The following is a 16,312-nucleotide window of genomic DNA, read 5'->3' as shown; positions in this document are numbered from 1 at the left end:
TACTTGTGCACTGCAACAAAGGAACACATAACGAGAGGACTCACAACTAGCGTCTGATGAGGCTCATCAAAGAAGCCTTGTGCGTAGACACTTACATCTACCGTATGAGCAAATATCAGGGAAGATTGTAGGATGCACTAAAACTACAAGTTGAAAGTAGCAGAGATTGCAACAAGACTTAGAAATATTTATATTACAAAGCATTCATATCATGTTTTCAATACAGAACTAATGTTTGCTTGAATACAGAACTACTCAAGGACCAAATAATTGGCTAATTCTTCTACAATGTGGTCTGTCTCTCGCATGAACTACTTAAAGAGTTCGTCAGAGCAGTCCTCCACTATACCTTTCCCAACAGGAGCTAGATCAACTTGAGGATTGAAAGACTTGATGAAGCTCAGTAGTTGCTTGGAGACAGACTTCGTCATCTTTTGAATGTAGCTGGTGAATTTCCCTCACACGTCCTTGAGTACATCGAATAGCGGACGGAGCTCTACACCTTCAACTGGCGGCTCCACCATGTTCGCTATTGGTTGGGTCGCTTCAGATATCTCCTTTAGAGCAAGTTTGGCAGCTTCCAGCTCAGCTTCACGCTCTTGGATGGTCTTCATGGCATTGAACAGATCAACCTCACCATCCTCGCGCATCTGCGTCTCCTTCTCCAGATCATGCTCCAACTTTTCAACATGAAACACCAGCTTGTCATGTTGACCTGTCACCCAATAGAAGACATTTTTCCAATGGGTGATTGACGCTTGAAGCTCTGGCTCCAATTTCTTATATTTTGCGCAACATCAGCATGGGGTTAATAAGAATCAACATACAATCAGTAGTCGATGAACATCAAAGGAGAAGAGACTACCTTCAATTTTATGATTGAGAGACTTATTGCGAGCAACAAGACGCTCCTTCTCATCCTCCAGATCTTGAATCCGATTCCGAAAGGCCGCCATCGAGCTGTCATGCTTCATCATCAAGCAGGAGATGTACAATTTTTCTTTTGCAAGCTCTTTCTCACTCTTTCTCCAAAGCTTTAGCACGAAGTATGGTATCACCATACCCCTTGAGCATCTCTGACTTGTGGCGGGAGTGATTGATAAGGTCCTGGAACCCAAAAATTAGTACTCGCATTGTCACCCGGGTACAAGTTAGCAAATATTGCGACAGCAAAGCAACACAATCTCAACTCACCTTACTTAATTACCAAGATGACGGTGCAGCTCCATCATACTGTCTATCATCTTCAAGTTCAGCAGCGGATCATTGATCAACTGGATGTTACCAGAGTACTGCTGGCTTTGCCAATATCAGCATCCGCACTTGCATGAGGAACCATGGCAAGACCAGCAGATGTCTCAGGTTCAAAAGATGAATTGACGGCCATGGTCCCTATCGTCCATAGATCTACAGGCCCACTAGAAGGTTTGGACAATCTTAGATACAGAGCTGTACACCAATACGTGTCAGGCATGGACACTACGGTGCAAGACGGTGTGGTCTCCGTGGCAAGATAAAAACTAGTCGAGGATTAGGAAACTACTCATAGCAATCAGAGTAGGATTCGCTAGTCAAATCCGACTAGTATTCTTGTAAATAATTGACCTGTAACCCTACACCTGGCAATATAAGGCGAGTTGGGACTCCCTCCAAAGCAAGTTCAATCTAATACTAAACCAACACACAGGACGTAGAGCATTATGCAATCTAGCAGCCCGAACCTATCTAAATTGTGTGTTTGAGTTCACCTTCGAGTCCCTGATCTCGGCGAGCCCCATGTACTAAACACTACCTTGGGCACCCATTCGGTAGGTTGCCGGGTCTAAACACCGACAGTTGGCGCCCTAGGTAGGGGATGTCGCTGAGAATCCACCGGCAAACTCGATGGCCCAAGTCACCATCAAGTCCACCGTTGTGTTCGATGCGGGCACGACATCCATCTTTGACTCTAGGGTTTGCATCGCAAACGGCGCGAGAAACTTCCATCGCCACATTGCGCTGACCCTGGAGAAGAAGCCGCATGGCATCAACCTTCAGCGCCAAGCTTTGGAGGATCTCGTCAAAAAATTCGGCGAATTTTCAATTTCTAACCTCGTTAGAGGTTGGTAGGGATGAATCCAAGTACAACTCGACTTCTCTCGCTAGTCGGATTAGTTTTCACGAGCCGACACTCAAGCCATCATGCGAATCGGTCTACAACCCAAGTCGATTCCTGGTCAGACTCTGAAACGCGAGTGCTGTCTAACAGACCACCCTGTCCAGATCACAATTCAACACAGATTTGATCGAGGACCTTGACTACTACCCGGATCCGGACAAGGTGACTCCATTATTGGATCCACAATAGGACCTGCTCTTGCTAAAGACAACAAGTCATGCCTTGTAGCCTACCTTGGCACCCTCCCGTACCAGGAGGGTACCCCTCTATCGACCATCTATGAAGAAGACGGCTCCACAGAGGTCATCACGTCAAGTTCGGGAAGCTATTCTCCGGACAGGAACTCTTCGCCCTTGTTGTTGCGCAAGAATACAAAGATGAAGAACAACCAGAAAGGAATCCGCGACGCAAATGTCGCCCAGATGACGTCTCGTAGGATGAGCTCACCGCCAACGTAGAAGTAGAAGAAACTGAGGCTCAAAAGGAATTGACAGTGAGCAAGAAACGCTGCAAGGGTAGAGCACCGCCGCCGCCTTGCAACTGACCTACAAATCATGAACTTGGATCACGCGTTTGAAGCAGTTCAAACGCGTCACCATCATACTCATCTCGCTACTTTCGCATCCATTGATCTGATTACTCGGGCAATGCCACAAACCAAATACACTAGGCAACTAGCTCAGATGGCAGAACGCGCGTACAAGCAACTCGATCAACAAAGACCGATACATTTGGTTCGACACACCTCATCTCAGCATGGCAGTAGCCATAGGCGACTAAGTCGAATTGAGGGTCCAGACCATGCCAAGTCAGAGCAGAGGGTAGTCGGGCGGAACCCTTGGGAGGACGTGGCCACCGTGGGCTAGAGCCTAAATGCCCAGTACGTCACCTCTGTCAAAAGATCAATGCCAATCGCGATTCCCGTACAGTTATTGATGGACGCCACCACGAGCGCAAGCAAGAAGTCGAGTACCAGCGAGAAGATTCTAACGGGTTCCCCACCTTCTCAAAACAAGTACGAAAGATGGTTCTATCTAACAAGTTCAAACCTCCGGGTATCACCATGTACGACGACAAGCAGGATCTAGTCCAATAGCTGTGGTGCTACTCACTGTCAGTACAGGCGGCATGAGGAAATGATGACACCAGGGTCATCTACTTCCCCATCTGCATGGAGGCAGCACCCCTCATATGGTTCAAATCATTAGACAAGAACTCCATTGACACGTGGAAGGACCTCAAAGTGGTGTTCACAAACAACTTCTCAGGGGCAATGCAGCGTCCTTGCAACAAGATCAACTTGTCTCAAGTGAAGTAGCAAAAAGGCGAGACCTTGCGTAGTTATCTACACCGTTTCTCTGACAAGAAAGCCACTATAATGGACATCACAGAGTGTGACGCCATAGAATGTTTCCATAACAATCTCTATGATCGTTGGATGTTCCAATATTTTGGCAGGAGACGCCCTGAAGATATCATGTCCCTTAAGACCATGATACAAGCCTGGGCGAATGAAGAAGATAAAGATATCGAGAGGCTCGATTCTAGTCGCAACAAGGGTCATAACAACAAGAATCAGAGTAGTGGCCAACACAACGACAAGAACCGCAACGATCGCCCAAATAATGACAACCGAAATAACTAGTCGGGTAGTTAGAATCGCAAGAGGAAGCCAGACAATACCATCATGGCAATGTCCCAGTCTTCCAAAAAAGGTGGCAGGAATCAAGAAAGGACTCCGTTCAGCGAGCTCCTATAGAAGCAGTGCCCGTGGCACCCGCACCATTAGCACTCTGCGATGGATTGCTATAGTCAGCGCAGCATCATGAAAGATCTCCCAGAACCTTCTGGAACAATGGACAAGGGCAAGTCCAAGGAAGACGAAGACGATGGTGACAATGGCAAATTCCAGAACCCGTCCAACACCGTCAACGTCATCTTCGGTGGCACACGTGGTATTGCTACTAAGCGATGGCAAAAACTAGCCCTCCGAGAGATGATGTCCAATGAACCAGCAACACCTACGTTCCTCAAGTGGTCCAAGGTGCCAATCACCTTCTCCAAAAAGGATCAATGGACTAGTTTCTCAGATCCAGGATGCTACCCTCTCGTCTTGGACCCAGTAGTCGCAGGCTCTAGACTCACTAAAGTACTCATCGATGGCGGTAGTGGTCTCAACGTACTCTTCGCAAGGACACTGAGGAAGATGGGCCTCGACGTTACAGATATGCTCACCCCGATGAACTCTTCATTCTATGGGATTGTCCCAAGCAATGCGGCTGTACCCCTTGGTTAGGTGCTTTTGCCAGTTACCTTGAGGACCAAAGAACACTACCGGATAGAGTACATCCAGTTAGAGGAGGCTAATTTTGAAACTTCCTATCACGCTAACCTCGGAAGACCCACCTTGGCCAAATTCATGGCCATCCCGCATTATGTGTACCTAGTACTCAAAATGCCGGGACTGAAGGGAGTACTCTCCCTGCACGGAGACTTAAAGAGATCATACGACTGTGACACAGAAGTCGTGGAGTTGGCAGTGACTACTCAAGTGCCAAATTCGATGATGGAAGTCTTCACCGCTTGAAAGAAACTGTCCCCGTTAGAACTCGAAATGTCAAAAAAGAAGTCAAGGGCAACCAAAGTCAAGCCGGCAAGTGAAGTCGATATCAAAGCTATTGACCTTGAAACTGGTTATAGCTCCAAGATAGCTCTGATTAGCTCAGGGCTGGATCCTAAATAGGAAGCCGCGCTGTCAGCTTCCTCTAGTCCAACCGAGACATCTTCGCATGGGAGCCATCAGATATGCTGGGGGTGCCCATTGAGTTGATCGAGCACTCACTAAATGTGGATCCCAAAGCTACGCCAAAATGACAATGACTACTTCGATTCATCCAAGACAGAAGAGAAGGAATCAAAAAGGAGTTGGCTAAACTACTCGCGGCTGGCTTCATAAAGGAAGTCTATCATCCAGAGTGGCTAGCCAATCCCGTCTTGGTGTGGAAGAAAAACAACAATGAGTGGAGGATGTGTGTCGACTACACAGACCTCAACAAGCACTATCCAAAGGATCCCTTCGGGCTCCCTAGGATTGATTAAGTCATCGACTCAACAGTTGGATGCGCCGTACTCTGTTTTCTTGATTGCTACTCGGGATATCACTAGATAGCTCTCAAGGAAGAAGATCAAATCAAGACTTTACTGTGGTGTGGAAATAATAAAGGTGCATTTTCAGGATCTATGTCCCTTACCATTCAGGACTAAAGGTGCATTTTCCACCGGTGCCTTTACTGTGGTATGGAAATAATAAACTAAAAAATATTATTTTGAATAGTACTCCATCCCAAATTGTACCTCGTTTTGGCTTTTGTATGTACGTGGTTTTTCTATGCACCTAAATATAGTGAATGTCTAGATGTGTACAAACATATATGAACTTAAAAAAGCCAAACAACCTGCAATTTAAAACGGAGGGAGTAGTACTTTAGTTAAGGATGTGTATATGCTGTTGGCTAATCTCTACCTCTACATCTCCTCTACTCTATCTATATTTTTAAGAGAGGACCATTTCTACCCCTTTTAACTTTCATCCGCCCATAAACCCACCTGGAACCGTCTATAAACAGTCAAAGCATGCACGGAAAGATTATAAATAAGTTATTAGCAAGTGCAACATAAACATGCATCAGATCGAGGTATTGGGTACTACACCCAGCAAAAAAGCTGATGTCAAACAGGAAAATACTCCCTCCGTTACAAATTGTAGGTCGTTTTGGTTTTTTACGTGCATAGCTGCTATGCACATAAATATAGTGTATGTCTAGATGGATACAGAAAATCCAAACCTACAATTTGAAATGGAGGGAGTATAACAAATATTGTATTTGTTTATATAATTGTTTCCAATCAGCAGCCTAGTTTTTTTTTGAGGAAACAGTCAGCAGCCTAGTTGGCTACTGCAAAACCATCAGAGATTATACTATGGATCCAGTCCAGGATGTGCTAATTCACGCAGTAAATTATTTTCAATCTTCACAACAGAGCATCAATTTTCCATAGCTTTCAATTTATATCTGACACTGCTCCTTGTGAATATGATATTCCCGTCTCATATTGGACCCCTAATGCTCAATATTATGAACAGGAGGTCAAGTTGAACAAAATTGATCTGGCACAACTAGTAATGGTTTGAATGTCCAAATGAATTCGATAAACACCACAATGCCCAAAAAGAGGAACACCATTTGGTCACCTGTATACCAAATAAGTGAAAGGATCAAATGAGTAAGTTTTTTTTCTAAAAAAGGCATTTACCATGATATTACTATACATATTTACCTGGAAAGAAGAAGGAATGCTGATGTTTTTGTGCCCAGGAAAACCTGAATGAACATATCACTATGATGTGAACGACTGAAGGAGTGAAGGTCTTTGTGACTCAACAATTTAGTCATTATTAACCAAAAAACTATTTTAACATCCATCTGGTTCAAAAATAACCTATAGTTACTATGTAATAAAATTCTTATGATCACCAAATGAATACCCAACACTACATCTATAAGTAGATTTAATAATTCTGTAATGATCGTAATTGTATAAGGGGATATATCTAGTACAAAGTTACATTTGAAAACATTCTTGGAAAACTATGCTACCTAGTAAAAGGGGATATCACAATATTAGATTATTTCAGAATTCAGAGTACTGACCAGTGTTATAATGTTCAAAATTGGAACATGAAAATAGAAATAAATTACATTTATAAAGTGTTGAAAGAAAAAATAATGCCATCATGAAAGTCTAGAGCTGAATTTAAATTTTAATCTAATAGAAATTCGATTAACTATTTGTACTTACACAATACCAGCTCCTGCTGGAGCGAGTGCTTTGGAAAATGACATCATTGTGTTTGCTAAGCCATTTGCAATACCTCTTTGATCTTGACGCTGTTTTTAAATAGGAATTTTATTAAAAAACTGCATAAAAAAGGATGGTGCATTTCATAAAGAATCTGAAGGCCCACATACCACAGAATTATTCTGAAGAATTACAGAGGATGTGACCACAGTAGTCTGATACGTATACATCAAAGGATGATGTTAGTATTATACTGAACAATTCATGCATGCATTTGTGTTATCTCAAAGAGATCAAATTAAAAAATATAGAATCTAATATGCTAATATACATCAGGGGAAACGCGATAGCAGGAACCCTCATCATGAAAATAGGTAATTCTCTTGTAGAAAATCGTAACCATGAAACATTGTTTCAATATGCATATTAATACTATTAGCAACAACAACAAAAAACAAATTAATTTTACTTGATTGGAATTTTTTTGTATACTTATAATGTAAAGTGAAGCTATAAAAAAGGACAGATGTGTCAAAGTGAATAATCTGCAAGATGTTTCAAGCATGAAAAGACATAACTTGTGGTTATGAGGGTACTCACCACCAAATTTGCTTTTAGCGCTGATGAAATATTTAGAACAATTAATAACCATGGTCTTGGGAGATGTGTCATAGATGGATATGTAAATAGAAGCATCATGGATAAAATCTGTAGAATTGAAAGTATGTGACTTTTTTTGAGTGAAACTTAAACATGTATTAAAAAGTTATGGGAACTTGTACTCACAGCCATAGCACGGGAAGCATTGATTGGTCCAAGAACTTTAACCTTATAAGGATAAATAAATGTTTGATACAAAAGAAGGCTTGCCCCTACAAAATAAAAGTTGGAAACTTGATAAATGTGTATTGTATTACATGACCATTTGACAAGCATGTACATGTCTCCATTTAATCATAAACCTTGCACTAGTTTGGGACACTCTAAAAACTTGCCAACCAATACGTTGGGCATGTTTGGAGCCTGAGAGAGACTTGCCTCACCTCACTAGCCTGAGCAAGCTTACGTTGCCAGCATAGGCAAGCCGAATTCGCTTGCCCATGGAAGCTAAGAAAAACTTGGCCAGCACAGGGGAGGCAAGGCCACTAATAACCAAAAGTATTCCTCTATCCAACTTCTTGCTCGGCAAGGCTTGTGCAGCAAAAGGATCCAAATGTACCCGTTATTCCTACCTAGGAAACTATTGGATTCATTTTTGTTTCTTTCAATAGTTTAGGAAAAACTGGCTTTACTATGCATCTCATGAGGCTGGGTAACAAAACGAGAATTTTGGTGAAGATGGGTACTATTTAGCAACAAGTATATTGTTGTCAATTATGTTTATACCTGTAATTGTAAGTACTTGACCAACATCCTCGGATGACAGACTAAGTCCACCATAGCTTCTGTCGCTTTCAGCCCATAGAGGAAATATCTGAAAGTAATTTCAAATTATCTTGGATGACTATGAGGAAACCAACTAATTGGACAAAGTTCAAAAAGGAACTTGATAACATAAAACAGAACAAATCTTCAAGAAATCAAGAAAATGAACTTATCATTGTGATCAGTGGGCAGTGGTGATTTCCCATGTGTACCATATGTTAGTTTGGGATTAGTTGCCCATGTCTTTAAACAGGTTGGTGCCAATTTAAATCCTAGTGTTTGAAATAAAGCATCAATAACCAGACAATGCAATTAGTGAGCGTACATGGATGTGATATGTGTGTGTGGGTTTGCATCATGTGGCGCTAGGCTATAGGTTGATTATGGATGCGGGATGTTCACCCTAGGAGTCCAGGCTGATATTACACAACTTCGATCTCATCACATGTCCAAATGCCATACATTGCTATAAGCTGACCGTTTTTTTCATGTGACCGACGATACTTGAACTCTAGACCTCATACAATAGACCCTCTCCTTTTACCAATTTTCTAGATTTTGTTGATGCCTATACTACAGATATAATCTATTTAGCCTCTTAGACAAGCATTTTATGTCTTATTTGAGGGCTTGATTGTTCACATATCAGAACAAACACTTTTAGTTGTACATATCATCTTTTGCACACAAATTCATATGCAATTGGGCAGTGAGTGCATTATATTATACTACATAATGTTCATGTGTTTGCAAGCCGTCCAAGCCTGCTATGTTGCACTATTGTGACTACTTAGCTTGCGGGGCATCCTTCCTTTATACTCCCTCCGTTCCCTCCGTTCCAAATCGTAGGTCGTTTTGACTTTTTTAGGTTCATAAATATTATTATGCACCTAGATATACACTATATCTATGAACTAAAAAAGCTAAAACAACCTACAATTTGGAACAGAGGGAGTAGATCACCATAGTGTTGGTACCAAAGTCAAATCGGAGTCATCAGTCTCAGCGACATGACCCATCTTGCTTTCAGAGACACAGTACCTGGGGAGCGAGTAGGTCCACTGCCACTTTGGTGTTCTTCAGATTCATTTAGGAAACTGTGAAAGAAATGTTTTCTATCATGGTATCGACGACTTAACGTTGACAATCATGATGTCTCACATGAGTGTTTGAGTTTGATACAGGGTTAACATTTAATTATGTGTTCTTGAACTCAATCTCACCCCTCCATAATAAGTCAAACTAATAGACAATATCTCAAAACTGCTTTGGTAATAAGTTAATTATTAGAAACTACTGATGTATGCGTTATATAACTTAACACAGTTGTGTATAAGGAAAAGTTTGTTTAAAACATTCTTGACACACAGTTAGATAAAAGATATTTCGTTACATCCATCAAAATGTGTTCGTCACCTGTGGTTACCAATAAGTTTTCCAACTTTCAATTGAACCTTCTTAAAATAAATCCACAAGTCTATTCTATATTTCTCAATGGAAATTTATCGTGTATAAATGTTTGTGATTTTATCACATTTGAATTAAAATATGCTAATTAGGTAATACCATGTTCATATATCTCAAAGTACATACTTAAGTCATATGCTTAAATAATATTTTAGACCTGCTGAACTTAAGGAAGCTATTTTCATTAATCAAGCAGTTAACAGTGAACTTTTTTGAAAGAGACAAAAGAGTACCTCTGAGTAAGCCATATCATCAAAGCAGGCAATGCAATAGAGAATAATAGATGACATCAGTGGCCAATTCTTAAGTAAGCTCTTATTTGTAGCTGAACTAGTGTTCTGCTCAACAAATTCTTCAGAATCAGCAGCCAAATGCTCAATGATACATTGATTTTCTTGATCCTTCTTTTCAACAGGTTTATGTTTATGAAGTGTCTCCTGAAATGTTTTGTAAGACATGCTTAATGAAATAATCTGATGTATATACACTAATCGATAAATCAACTGATCTGAAAAGAATATATACAAGTGTGTACAGAAAATAATATTATAAATTCAGTACAGAAAAGATACACATCTATATTAATGCCATTTTTATATGGAAACTTCACAAGAACATACCTATTTCTACAATCTATAGACCAATGTGACAGTTGTTAATAGATGGAGACGCTCTTAACTTCTCATTTCAGTTCAAATCGATCTGCTTCGAAATTAACCCACACTGATGAACTTGTTTATAAGCTTTTACATGTTACAATGCTCATGTATACATTGAGGAAGCAAATTCAATCATAATATGGATTTTTTTCTCCAATCTTAAGGTTCCATTTAACTCAGGAGTTTCGCGCAGATTGATGAAAAATTGACAAATGTATTCTCTCTGGTTGGCCTTAGGTGTGTACCATGGTTGCCTAAACTTCATTACCATTTTGCAAATGATTTTAGCTATGCTAATATTTTCTTCATTATGCCCTTCCGTTGTCCTTGAGAGAAGGATCCATTTGCTCTCTGTTCTTGTGTTGAAAAGGAATGTGAACATTCCTGTGAAATCAGTTTATACCAATTTGTGACTTACCTTCTCCACTCTATATATTTATCTATGTGTTAAGTGATAAAGTAATAAAAATCAGATAACCGAAGTTGCATTGACAATAACAAGAATACTTATTATTTGCACTTACCGGGAGCCATATGCTGCTTAATAGAATAACAAAGCAGAAGACAGATATGCATAAACATGGCAAGAAATATGGGAACCTATAAAAGGATTAAGAAGAATTAGTAAGCTCAAAGCCGATTGTGTTAGTTAATACGAAATTAAATGTACGTACCTTCCAAAGAACGAGTTGGCAGGAAAAAACATTGGATACTTTTCCGTTGGCTACCAAATTAAGGAAAAGTTACGCAATCACATTGATGCATAAATAAATGATACATGTAACTTCCAAAACTGCTACAAATTTAATTGCACCTGCGAAAGATATCCACCAATAGCTGGTCCAATAACCAAACCCATTGCCCATGATGTGCTAACCTAATAAAACATAGAAAGTAAATGACATGAGGTGAATTGTTGTGTTAAAGAAGTAGTGAAAACCGTGTTGGTATAATATTTGTAATTTACTAGTGATAATGCAAAGGCATGATGCTCTGGTCGACAAACTTCAACAGCATAGGCCTGTAAAGATTAGTTGTCATGTTACTTATAGCTGTTGTGGGTAAGTAAACCCCAATCCGGCCTTCTATTTAAATAATTCAGTAGCCATACCCTCATTGGCCCAAGTAAGCCATTCAAAGAACCAAGAAGAAATCGTGTAGCTAGTGCCATCCAAAATCGCATACTTAGTCCAAACAGAGTATTGAACACAAACCTATGAATATATAAAAGGCCACAAATCGTCAGAGGCAGGCCTTATGTTTAGCTTATTCAATCAGATGTAACCAAAGAACAGAAATACTGACGCGGAGACAATTCCAAACACAATAACTGGCTTCCTCCCAATACGATCTGCTACAAACCCCCAAAAGATGGACGTTAAAGCCCTACCTAGCATGTACGAAGCTCCTGCCAAGATCAGATTATGTCACTGTGACAAAACTCGCATTTGCAAAAATAACTTTTTTGTAAATTTATATATTTTAGAACATCAAACATTTTGATGATTTGGATGTTCTTACCTACCAAACCTGCGTAAAACCCAATGTCTTCCACTTTTTTGGCAATATGCAAGTCTCTTATCTGTTGTTGAGATGCAAATCACACCTTATTTAGGGAGCGCCACGTTTGCATAGCTAAAAAATGGGACTGACATACATGCCATGTGAATATGTAATGCGGTGCAACAGTCACTTCGTTGGTTCAAAGAAAAGCATCCAAAAGGATATAAAATGTGAAAGGAATCGTTTAAGTCATTTATCCTTCTAAAATAACATACCATGAAGTACAAGAAGGGATATATTGATAATATGGGCAAACCTAAAATATAGACAAAAGATAGATAGTCAGAAATCAATACTTTAGAGTAATAATAAACGCATAAATAAATGGAGCAATGGAGGCCGCAGCATTTTTTGTGATATAAGGACCAGTACAATAAATAAGCAACAGAGATACGACAGCATTTTTCTGAAGTAGGAATAGTTTTTTTAATGAGTTCCTTTGACCATTTTTTCTACTCAAATTTCTTCTGTTCTGGACAACTGTGTTGATGCTAAACTATTTATCGATGAATTGGTAACATATTTGTTCCCCAAAACAAAATTCTTATTCAGCAGTGATGAATACAACAACAGATCCAATAGGCGAGGAATAACTAGCAGCCCTGGGCTGCTGGCAGAATAGCTGGAGCAATTACGAATTAAAACGCGGCATGCCGCCATTAGATAGCCATATGCAGTGCAGTATTGGCATTTGAGGAGATGCTATTCATGCACGTACTTGAGACGAGATTGATGAACCAGATGAGGAAGAAGAGCTTGAACGGGATGCCCCTACTCTCCGCCTTCCTCCGGTCGACGGCGCACCCGGGGCAGCCATCGAAGTACACCGCCGCGGGCTTCTTCTCCAGCAGCGGCACCGCAGCTGCCTCACCCTCACCACCGTTGGCCATCTTTCCACTCAGAGCTAGCTCGTATGAGCAGTGGGGCGCAAGCGTGGCTCGATCAGAGCCTAAAACAAAGATTCAGTGGCTTAAAGATGACGCGCATATATGTGTTAATGGGGTGAGGACCAGATGCCCCAGACAAGCACTAAATACTCATTAATTACCTGATAGATGCTCGGGTGCTGATGGATTTATCTTATCATTATTAGGTTAGGTGAGGCGCGGCACGTGACACGTCTCCAAAACCTTTTGTGTTTTCTTATAAATTACTGAAAAGCCTGCCACCGCTCAAGGCTACGTAAGCTATTGTGGATGCACGCACAACTGCACAGGGATCCATTCGTTCTTGCGTGGTGAAGAACAGTTCCACAGCATTTGGCATCCTGATTCCTGAACGTCACCGGCCGTGTGCATGTCAGATCACATCTGTCGTCCAGCGCATCAAACGACGTTTTCCCTCGTACCCAATTCCCAACCACTACTTCTCGCACCAAAAGCAGGGAAATTATATCTCAGGGATAAAAAATATTGCACCTCCTAATCTGAGCCCTTTCACGGTGGCTTATACTACTGCTTAGTGGTATATAGTATCGAGATGATCGAAGCGTTTATTGTTATAGGTAATTTAGTAATTATTACATTAAAAAAGCGTGATTCCAAACGAAATGGACTTGCAAACTTTGTGCTAGTGTCAAAAAAATATTACAAATTTTTGGAATATTATAGTCTCCCCCCTATGGGAATCTCGTCCTCGAGATTAAGCTTCGACCTCCTCCTCAAACAAGTGCGGAAACTCCTCCTTCAGATCAGACTCCTTTTTCCAAGTTGCCTCTCTCAGTGGAGCAGACTCCTTCTCCCAAGTTGCCTCTCTCTCTCAGTGTGGTTGCTCCAGAGAACCTTACAGTTAGGAACTGATGTCCTCCTCCGCGTGAGCCAAGATCTTGACTGGGTGTTCTGCATACACCAAAGTGTCTTGTAGGTCTAAAGCTTCGGTATGAACCTCCTCCTTGGGAAATCTCAGGCACTTCCTCAACTATGATATATGAAACACCGGGTGTGCCCAGCCATGCTTTCCGGTAAGGCAACCTTGTAAGCAATATCTCCAATTCGCTTAACCACCTGGTAGGAGCCTACAAATCTTAGTGCAAGCTTTCCCTAGATTAGAAACCTCTTGGTTCCATGGAGCAGTGAGACTTTGAGGTAAACATGATATCCAACTTCAAACGATAAGTCTCTCCTCCTCTTGTCTGCGTAGCTCTTCTAGCGATTCTGAGCAATCTTTAGGTTCTCTCTGACCTTACTCACATTCTCTTCAGCCTCTTTAATAGTTGGTGGCCCGAAGAGAGTCCTTTCACCAACCTCGGACCACATCAGTGGTGTTCTGCACTTCCTTCCATAGAGAGCCTCAAAACGTGACATCTGAAGACTGGCTTGGTATCTGTTGTTGTAGGAAAACTCGATAAAAGACAATGTGCTCTCCTAGTCGGTACTGTAGGTAAGCACACAAGCGCTCAGCATATCCTCCAAGATTTGATTTACCCTTTCAGTCTATTCATCGGTCTGTGGGTGAAACGTTGTGCTGTACTCCAAGGTAGTACCCATAGCCTTGTGAAAGCTCTTCCAAAACTCGGCAACAAACTGCAGTCCTCTATCAGACACAATACTCTTAGGTGCCCCATGTAGCCTCAGGATGTTGTCCACGTACAGATCTACGAGCTTCTCGATTCAGTAGTTGCACTTCACCGGTATAAAGTGAGCAGTCTTGGTGAGCCTATCCACAATCACCCAAATCGAGTCATTTCCCTTCTAAGTCCTGGGCAAACCAACAATGAAGTTCATAGAGATGTCTTCCTACTTCCAAACCGGTACCTCAAGTGGTTTAAGCAGTCCTGCCGGTCTCTGGTGCTCAGCGTTCACTTATTTGCAAATGTCACAACAAGCGACATGGTTGGCTATATCAACTTTCATATCTTTCCACCAGAACCTCTCCTTCAAATCTTGGCACATCTTGGTACATCCTGGGTGAATTGAGTACCTCAAGTCGTGGGCTTCCTTCAAGATAGACTCACGTATAGCTTGACCTTTGGGTATACAAATCTTGTCTTTCAGCCACACAGTACCCTTGTCGTCCATTCGATAGTCAGTTGTCTTGCCTCTTTTCATCTGCTCTCGAAGGGTCTAAATTTTTGAACATTGGGTTTGTACCTGTCTAATTCGATCTTCTAGGTCATATGTCACTTGTAGTTCACAAAGCTATCCATCCTCAACGATTTCTAGCTTAAGTTTCTCCATCTCTTCACACAGGGTAGGTTGCTCTTCTTTCAACATCAGTTTGTTGCAATAGGCTTTCTTGCTCAGAGCATCGGCCACTGCGTTGGCTTTTCCGGGGTGGTAGTGAATCTCCAACTCGTAATCATTGATTACCTCAAGCCATCTCCTTTGCCTCATGTTCAGCTCGGGCTATGTGAAGAAGTACTTCAAGCTCTTGTGGTCTATGTAGATCTCACACTTGTTGCTGATTAGGTAGTGCCTCCAAATCTTGAGACCATGCAAAACGGCTGCCAATTCAAGATCGTGTGTCGGGTAGTTCTCCTCATGCTTCTTTAACTGCCTAGACGCATAGGCCACGACCTTTCCTTCCTACATCAACACACATCCTAATCCTTGCTTGGAAGCGTCATAGTACACCACAAAGTTCTTCTTGATATCCGGTAAGGCTAGCACTAGGTGGTGGGAAGTCTCGACTTAAGCTCCTGTAAGCTCTTCTCGCAAGCTTCTGACCACACAAACTTAATATTGTTCTTCAGCAGTTCAGTCATGGGCTTGTCATTCTTGGAAAAGTTCTCGATAAATCTTCAGTAGTATCCTACCAATCCAAGGAAACTCCAGATCTCTATCACGTTGCAAGGCTGCTCCCACTCTGTGATTGCTTCAATCTTAGTGGGGTCAACGGCTACTCCCTTTACTAACAACACATGCCCTAGGAAGGCAACTTTCTCTATTCAGAACTCACACTTTCTAAACTTAGCGTAAAATTGGTGTTGTTGTAACCTCTCTAGAACAATCCAAAGGTGCTCCTTGTGCTCTTCTCCTATCTTACCACAAACTTATTCAACTCCTCCATAAAAATCTTGTTCATCATGTTCATGAAATACGTTGGTGCGTTGGTCGAGACAAAAGAAACCACTGTGAACTCAAACAATCCATACCAGGTGGTGAGGCAGTCTAGGATATGTCACTTTCTCGAATCTTCATTTGGTGGTATCCTGACCTCAAGTCAATCTTGGAGAAGTACT

The 16,312-nt window shown here is 41.4% G+C and overlaps 1 protein-coding gene across 2 annotated transcripts; it reads right to left on the bottom strand.

The window, feature by feature from the left end:
- Positions 1-5,802: 5,802 nt before the first annotated feature.
- LOC101785063 (protein ZINC INDUCED FACILITATOR-LIKE 1) lies at positions 5,803-13,099 on the bottom strand. 2 transcript variants are annotated; one of them, XM_004978880.4, is made up of 17 exons: positions 12,851-13,099; positions 12,348-12,388; positions 12,091-12,151; positions 11,875-11,977; positions 11,681-11,783; positions 11,537-11,590; positions 11,384-11,446; positions 11,244-11,293; positions 11,094-11,169; positions 10,144-10,347; positions 8,405-8,492; positions 7,805-7,890; positions 7,619-7,726; positions 7,189-7,233; positions 7,019-7,107; positions 6,497-6,540; positions 5,803-6,410 (listed from the first exon to the last, which is right to left on the bottom strand). In XM_004978880.4, exons 1-17 carry the CDS (start codon positions 13,020-13,022, stop codon positions 6,307-6,309), a joined length of 1,491 nt encoding a protein of 496 aa, XP_004978937.1. In that variant the 5' UTR covers positions 13,023-13,099; the 3' UTR covers positions 5,803-6,306. The 2 variants fall into 2 exon arrangements, with proteins under 2 accessions (XP_004978937.1, XP_022684576.1); XM_022828841.1 differs by lacking the exon at positions 12,348-12,388 and having other exon boundaries at positions 12,851-13,094.
- Between the last annotated feature and the right edge of the window lie 3,213 nt (positions 13,100-16,312).

This window comes from Setaria italica, chromosome VIII (assembly GCF_000263155.2).
Source record: "Setaria italica strain Yugu1 chromosome VIII, Setaria_italica_v2.0, whole genome shotgun sequence".
NCBI lineage: Eukaryota > Viridiplantae > Streptophyta > Magnoliopsida > Poales > Poaceae > Setaria > Setaria italica.
Note: the sequence above shows the minus strand (reverse complement) of the source record. Positions and strands in the feature narration are given on the sequence as shown.

Coding starts and splice junctions, on each gene's coding strand:
- LOC101785063 (XM_004978880.4), bottom strand. CDS start 13,022: ATGGCCAACGGTGGTGAGGGTGAGGCAGCTGCGGTGCCGCTGCTGGAG. Junction 11,784..11,874: donor GTGTTTGGAATTGTCTCCGC/GTCAGTATTTCT, acceptor ATATATTCATAG/GTTTGTGTTCAATACTCTGT. Junction 11,591..11,680: donor GCTTACTTGGGCCAATGAGG/GTATGGCTACTG, acceptor TAATCTTTACAG/GCCTATGCTGTTGAAGTTTG.